Source organism: Peromyscus eremicus, chromosome 10 (genome assembly GCF_949786415.1).
Source record: "Peromyscus eremicus chromosome 10, PerEre_H2_v1, whole genome shotgun sequence".
Lineage (NCBI taxonomy): Eukaryota > Metazoa > Chordata > Mammalia > Rodentia > Cricetidae > Peromyscus > Peromyscus eremicus.
The window spans coordinates 63,041,911-63,050,079 of NC_081426.1; the positions used below are offsets into that span (position 1 = coordinate 63,041,911).

The following is an 8,169-nucleotide window of genomic DNA, read 5'->3' on the forward strand; positions in this document are numbered from 1 at the left end:
TCTATACAGGAGACAAAAAAAAAAAGCAGTTAGATCTCTAAATTCAAGGCCAGATTGTCCTACAAAGCAAGTTCCAGGCCAGCCAAGGTTGGACATAAGACTCTCCCTCAAAACCAGAACAAAACAAAACAAAAATTACATTTTATCTGCTCAAAAGTTAACAAATTTTACAAGTCACAGTCTTATAAAGCAAGTGTAATACTGAATATTGTCTACACTGCATGTGTAGTCCAACCAGTAACTATGATAATATTTACAAATATTTCATCCTCTGTCTACTCAACACTGTACAAAATACACAGATGTACACAATAGAATAAACCTCTGATAGACAAATGTGTCATTTATTTTACCTCCATTTTAAAAATAAAAACCTCTGAGTAAAGGTTGAGTAATATACCAAACTTATTTAATTAGCATCTTAGGGCAACACAGTTCAAGACCCAAAGAAAAAGCTTATCTCAGTTATTATTGATATATATCCATTCTGAGAGACATCGATATTTTTTCTGTATGTTTTTGCCACCTGAATAGTCCTTGATTTATTTTTTATAAATTCTGAAGTAATACAATTCATAGAAACATGTGATCATGCATCTCTCCGCATTCTATGGATAAGACTAACTTAGAAATTGTCCTTCAGACCTCACATCAATGACCTGGCCTCATGTCTTTCTTGACTATAGGCATTAAACTTCTTATGATTTCAGACCATAAAAGAAGAACACTAGGAAATTATTTTCTAGATGAGCTCTTCAAAACAACTTTTCAAAACTGTAGTTAAGCATGGTACTCAATCTAGATTTCGCAGACCACATCCATAATTTAAATATCAAGGCTTGTCATTTCTAATAGTTATCACTGCTGAGCTCTGTGAATGTTCACTGTCATAAGTATATGAGGTTTGTATACACTTTCATTCTGCCAATGACCCCATAAAATTGGTCTAAACACAAATGTCAGTCTTTTAGTGAGTTAACAATTTGAAAGATTTCCCAGCCAGATGAAAATCCCCACAGATGTCCTGATGTGTTCACATCAGGATAGGATATCAGTGTAACTGAAGAAGTATATGCAAGCAGAGAGCTATATGAGGTGAGTTCAAAAAATGAATGGAAGGCAGATCACTCAGGGATACACAGATGTCCAATGCAGGATGAACAGGGTGTGATTTCGGGGTTCTGAGCAGGCAAATGGTATGATATGACTTAAATTTTAAAAAGGACCTACCTTAATTATTAAATCCTTAAAAATGTATAATTCAATATATTGCATAACCTGTGCCATGTATCTTAATCTCAATATACCATCCTTCTCTCAGAATTAAATATCACTGTTCTCACTTTCCCAAAAGAAATGCCAAGTCTCAGAGTGTCTAAGGAACTTCTCTGCATGAGGTCTAGTAGCAAAGCCAGGTGAATAATTTCTCTCACTTATTGTTAAAAATCTGACTTCTCTTTTCTAAGTATTTATGTAGATTTAAGTTAAAAATGGATTAAAGTAACACTTATGATTAGCTATCTGATTAGCTATCAATGAAGATGTTCATTTCAGTAGATTATTATTGAATTGAATAGTAATTATTTCCCTGATTAATTTCTGAAATATGACACAGATTATTTACTTGAACTTTCTATTTTAAGTGACATATGTACATTCAGGTTAAGACTTTTAGATAAAGAGCTAGTTAAGCAGTAAAGAGTGCACAGCGGTCTCAAAGAGGACTTGAGTTTATTTCCCAGCATATCCAAACCTTCCTGTGATGCCAACTCCAGGAGAATCTGACATTCCTAAACTCCAAGGACACCTGCATCCATGTGCACATGCACCCATACAGACATAAACTTAATTACAAATAAAAAGAACAAATGCTGTGTTGCAGAAATGATGAGAATCATTTAAATTTTCTAGAGTCCATTTAGAAAAATTTCACAGGCTTTCGTTTATTTTCAATCATTTTCTAGTTGTCTATTTGCACATAATTTTGCTGTGTGCATTGAATATGCCATCATATTCAACGTTTATTAAAGGAATTGTAATATAAACTTCGTTTCAGGAATAATAACTGTGCATCTACAGAGGAAGAATGTTTCCAGTTCACACAAGTGATACGGACAAGAGCTGGTGTGGTAAGTCTTCTGAATAAAAGACTCATTTCTCTCACCGAGTCACATTGCTCACCTCAGCATTCATCACTGAAAGGGCAGCCAGGCACAAGAAGTCCCATTTTCCAGATGGCAGAAAGTTAATCAAGACATCAACATTTATTTAATGGCCACAATAGGCAAATCAATATCCAGTTGCAGAAGTCACAGAGGATTTATGATTCAATGTCTATTCGATCTCATTAAGGTAATAAGAGGAACATAAAGATAAAATAAATAATACAAGGTAACATGTAATAAGTTCTAGGTGAGATATAGAAATAGCAACTCTTAAAGAAGTTCAACAGAGAGAGAATCGAATCTTGGTGTTTCAGTTCAGTTAAGAAGGTCTATACTAAAGACCACTGGCATCATAATGGTTTTCATTATGTTATAATGTTATATTTTTCAATCAGTAGAAAAGTGGAATAGAAGCCTTTCTAGTAACAGGAGATAATATAGTCAAAGGTCAAAGGAGCAGATGGAAGGCATTCTCAAAAGAAACCACTAAAGTTTGAAGTGCAAGATAGATGGGGTTTGACCTAATATGAAAAATGCACCGTGAGAAGCATGGATACTAGGAGAAGAAGAAAGAAAATGAATTTGCTGAAATATTAGTATGGGGCACACATTTGTGTACCTGGTGTTGTTATGCAACATTCCTAATGAGCTTATAAAGTAGAAAAGTAGACACAGTGCATCCACTTTTAATCAAAGGAATCAAGGTTTCTCTGCTCTGTCACCATTGTGAGAGACAGGTGAAGTAGAATACTACTCTAGAGAGTTTGATGCACAGCCTATGCTCTTCCAGTACCCTCAATGTCATTTATCAAATTGGGAAACATCAAAGCTATGTGGTCAAGAGAACCGAGTGGCACACATAAATTAGCAGTGTCAGAGTAGTAAGAGTAATCAGATCATGAAATAATAGCAGATGATCATTATCTGTAACCTAAGAAAGGACACAATATATTACATTAAACCAAGTAACAAGACAATGGGGATCCACATTGAATGTAAGCAAATTGAATTTTTAATATGAGATAGTATAAAAAAGAATTAGAGACCGTGGAAATAGCCAAAGTCAAAAATGGATAGCCTCTCCTAAAAGCAAAAAAGCTTTTTAAACTGAAAAGAAATGAAGTTTAAGATCTAGCTTTAATATTTTCCAATTTATTTTGTATCAAGCAATTTATTTAAAAATAAAAATTCCTATGTCTGAGACAAAAGAGCTGCCCTAGTACAATACACATCCTAAACCACCATTATGAATTTTGGTGGCTTTGCGCAAGGCTTGTTTCTCTGGTATGAGTATGGTAAGATTTTGCTGGCATTTTTTTCTAACTTGAGTAGCAAGTTCTTATGTTCCTGCTAGTTAGAAATAGCCAGTATTAAGGAGATACAGTTTTCCTTTTTATGTTTTCTGTTATAAAATTAATTGGTTTTTTTTAAACTTTTCTTCTGATAAAATGATCTCTTGGCGATGCAACTTATTACTGTGTCATATTTGAAACATTGTTCTTCCCTGAGTCCTCTTTTAAACTTAAGATACTACTCAAGGATTCAAGTGAATATTAACATTAACTAAATGGCATACTGTTTAACAAGTTGGGTCTATTTGACTGTTTCCCTACCACTCTGAAGACATCCGGACAATTTCTATGGATACATTTAAAATAAACAACTGTCTATCGAAATAATTACTAATATAAAAGTTCACACATTAAGTCAGTGCCAGATTTTGACAAACTCACATGTAGCTCAGGCTGGACTGGAACTTGCTATGTAGCTACGGAAGACCTTGAACCCTTGATCTGCTTACCTCTATTTCCCAAATACTGAAATCACAGAAGTGTGCCACCAGGCCCAACTGAATACAAACCCCAATCAGCAGAATGACAAAGTTGTTAATGCTGGAATAACCAAGTAACTGTGCTGATCATTACCTGGCATAGAAGGAACAGCTAATTTGTCTCATTTTTGAATCAACTAAGAATTTCATTAAGTATGTGTCTATGGACATATTTATCACATGTAATTTCATAACTTAAGTTTCTGTACCATACCTATATCTGTACAAATAGATAAATATTTAACAATCTTAAAATTAAAATTAAAAAATCAGAACATTAGTGACAATGTCTTGGCTTGGGATTTTTTAGAAGTCCTACATCTACACAACTTTTATCTAACTCGAGCATCACTTAGCAAAGATAAAGGGTAATCAATATAGCACACTAGCCAACCCTAATTTCTTTTATTTTCCTGGATTAAAAAAAAACCCTGTTTTTACTTAAAAATTGTTGTTGAAGTTTGAAAATAAACCATGTGACAACTTTCTAAAACAGGTTTATAACCACTACATATTTAAGATGTCTGTGTCAAATTATTATTGTGCATCTATACTGATGTGAAAACAGACATCTGTAAAAAGTGGTAATTAAGTAACACAGGTACAGCAGATAAATAATTGTAAACTTAGACATATTTAATGATTGAAAAACAGGCCTTTTCCAATAAATTAATTATAAAACTCTTCACACACACACACACACACACACATACACACTTGTCTCCATATAAATGTGAGCATTCTACACAATATATATTACATATGTTAGTTGTGTGCAAAAATAAAGCAATAAGGTTTATTTTATGCATCTTACTTTCTGTTATCTAGGACAGCAAATGCCTAATAATGTCTTCATGCATGAAATATATTAAGGCGAGAATATTGCCTTTAACTTGTAAAGCCATTGTTTTGTGACAGTTTAAAATAAAGGAGAACTATTTTTACCTCCCAGTCCTGGTCTAAGTCGATTATCGTAACCATCCAGAAGTCTGTCTAGAATTCTTGTAAAGATGGTAATGTTATTTTTAGCCTCATCTTCTTGGATGTTAGCCAGCACCAACCTAAATAGATAATTTCACAAATTGGTATATATTATATATGTGCATATGGTGTTTGGCTAAGTGCCAAAATGCTCTTCTTACTTGATCTGAATTTGAGGCTGATTTGGCCATTAGTGATACACACTTCTTTCCTTTTTCACTCTATAAATAGTACTAAACTTATGGGAACACTAAATATACTATTTAAAAATGGATAATAAATATCAGGATATCAGAAACATAATTATAACACTTTGAGAATTCTGACACAGCATTCTGTATGAAAAAAATCTATTGCATAGAACATACCATGTTTATAGATTCTCATGTGCAAACATTATCAGCAAGATTGTTTAGCAGTTAGATGGAGTGTAATGACTAGAGAGACTTCTCAAGTGTTTCTTCAGTGTTGTGAACATTAATTGGAAAATAAACTCTCATTTTGGTAGTACAAATTTCTCTATCGTTCTCATATGTAGCATTATTTCTCTATGCCTTTCACATTTTTAGACCAAGATAATTTCCTGACTTGGGGTATACCTCCACCCAATGGCCAAGTATAATATAGACATCAGGGAAACTCCACTGGCAGGCTGCCAGGCTTCAGTGTGGCCAGGAGATGGAGGTGGGCTCTGAAGGCAGGAGCAACACACAGCCTCAGAGTCTGGGAAGGCTAGGTCCTTGCAGTGGTCTCAGAAGAGAGATAAGGGGCTACATAAAGATAAAAGTGTTCAGTTACCCCTTCTTTGGTGATAAATTTCTGGCAAGGAGTGGTCTTAAAATATCCCCAGCAAAGCTTTAGAAGCAGTGATTTTCTCCATTATTTCTCCGTCATAAAGCCAGAGACCTGATTTTGTGACAGCAATTTGGTACCAAAGAAACTGAATGTATAAAACAGAGTGTCCCTTTTCATTGCCATTTTTTCTCAGAATGATTCAGAGATTTAAATTACTGTCCCCAAAAAAGAATCATTTATATAATAGAATAAAATTCTGCCATGAACATTATTGGTCAAATATAGAACAGAAAATGAATAGAGTGATATTTAGTTAAGCAGTCGGTGGTAGTTCTCAATGGTTATTAATTGATAATAAATCATCTATGCCATTAAAGTCAAAGATTGGATGTACTTACACTCAAGTCAATGTTTATCATATAAAACATCACTGACAGAGACCATTTACATCAAAATTAATGCAGAAACAGTAGCTAACAATACTCATAATACATTAATATTGGCAAAAAACGTCAAGCTAACATTTTGAAAACCAGAGTGAATATTAAAGTGTGAACAAGAAGATGAACAGCCTCAAATTATATAAATAAATCAGTTCATACACTCTACTCTCAAAAGTTTCTCTTTGCCTACTTTAAGCTAATTTTAAAACCCCTCACTAAGATATTCACAGGAGTCTGAGATTTCACTCAGAGGTGTTGTTAAGTCGTATTTCATATTCTCTTCCTAAAGTCAATATTCATTTAGAGTGAGTATTTCCCAATTAAACTATTTCCAAACAGACTTCTTTTCAGTTTCAAAATATCTTTTCACACTTTGAAGATTATTTGGTCAAAACTCTTAAAGGGAATAATAAAATGCTACAATATTTATTAAAAAGTAATGGCTACAGAAAAATCCTTAAAAGTTTTTAATTCTTCTAGGGTTTAAAAACACTTCCTAAATGCATTAAATGAAATATATCCACTGCTTGTTTTTTTTTAAAAAAAATCAGAAAAGACTGAAATTAATATGAAATTGCTTAAAGCAATCAAATTTACTTCTTTGCAGACTATAGGCAAAAGAAAAAAATCACACATTTAAAATAAGTATTCTTTTTTATCAGTAGCCATCTGAAAAGAAAAATACCTTTAAATTAATAAGATGAAAAGTTGGTTCCTACATCAAGCTTTTGTTTTATTGTTTGTGATTGTCAAGTTGTATACTACCTCCACCTAGAGGTTTAAGACTCACATATCATTTGGGGTTTCTGTGTTGTTTATAGAAGCCCCAAATGATTGAAAACAAAAATGCAAAGGAAGAGACAGAAAGAAAAGGAAAAAAACCTAAGTTGCCACTTAAATCATTTAGCTGATATTTTTCTGTCAGCTCCAAGGGTAATTTGGCTTCCTCATCAGATTTTGACATTATAGGTATCTTAACTGCAGGCATCCTTTGGACTAATAAACTCCTGATAGGGTAGTCTCTTCTTCAGTTAAATGTTTCATACAGAAAATGTGCTCATTCATTTTTTTTGTGGCTTTAAGAAAAAAGATCAGCAAACTTTTTCGAGTTTCAGACACTTAATGGGTCAATTCCCTCTACAATACATTTCCTTTAAAAACAATTCTTCAGAACCTCTCTACTCTGAAAGATCACAAAGACACTTAGGGAGTTTAGAAATCACGGCTATACCTGAAACGAGGAAATCAAACACAGCATCTCACCTGGCTGGGTGCCACACCAGGAAAACAAGCAGCAGAGACCGTACATTGCAGGTGTTCAATTTTGTCTCCATCTTCCTTGTTTGCGAAGCTATTAGAAGAAAAACGAAATAAAATTAAAACTGTTCTCAGTCCTATCATCCAAGTAAGCCCAAAAGAATGCCATTTCAGTTGTAGGGAGGGTTGTTACTCCAGTGCACTAGGTGTATAGGTGTAGGGCTAGATGACTGGAGGAGGCGGAATGACGCTACTCATCATTCCCCCCTGCCACTTAACTTCCCCAGCCCCATCCTCTGCAAACACTTCGCTATGCACACATGAAATGACAACACCCGGGACTCTAAACTGACACATGCGCTTACGAAGGAATAGATCGGAGGAGTGAGTGGCAAAGAGGTGGAGAGATGGATACTCCATGCCTCGCCTTCTCAGCGAAGACCACCTCCGCAAGCACAGCAGGAAAAGCTAGCAGCTAGCAGCCTACTTTTCAACGTCTGTCTTTTCCTTACAGTGAATTGCAGTCCTCAGGTCTTCACTTTCCCCCAACAACCCCCCTCCCACGCCGACCCCCAAAAAATAAAAAAATAGAAAATGAAATCCAAATCCTTCTCCCTGCCCATCCACATTTGCCCACATACACGTTCAGGAGGTAGCAGGGTGGGAATTAAGTGCTGCGAACTCTGCGTTGGACAGC

The 8,169-nt window shown here is 34.7% G+C and overlaps 1 protein-coding gene across 2 annotated transcripts in view; it reads right to left on the reverse strand.

Annotated features, from left to right (window-relative positions):
- Gabra2 (gamma-aminobutyric acid type A receptor subunit alpha2) overlaps nt 1-7,549 on the reverse strand; it is a 137,398-nt gene extending 129,849 nt beyond the window's left edge. For both annotated transcript variants that reach the window (XM_059275087.1, XM_059275086.1), the window contains exons 1-2: nt 7,479-7,549; nt 4,942-5,057 (exon numbers count right to left, since the gene is read on the reverse strand). In XM_059275087.1, the coding sequence (XP_059131070.1) occupies nt 4,942-5,057; nt 7,479-7,549 (187 nt within the window). The remainder of the gene's footprint in view (nt 1-4,941; nt 5,058-7,478) is intronic.
- Nucleotides 7,550-8,169: the final 620 nt, after the last annotated feature.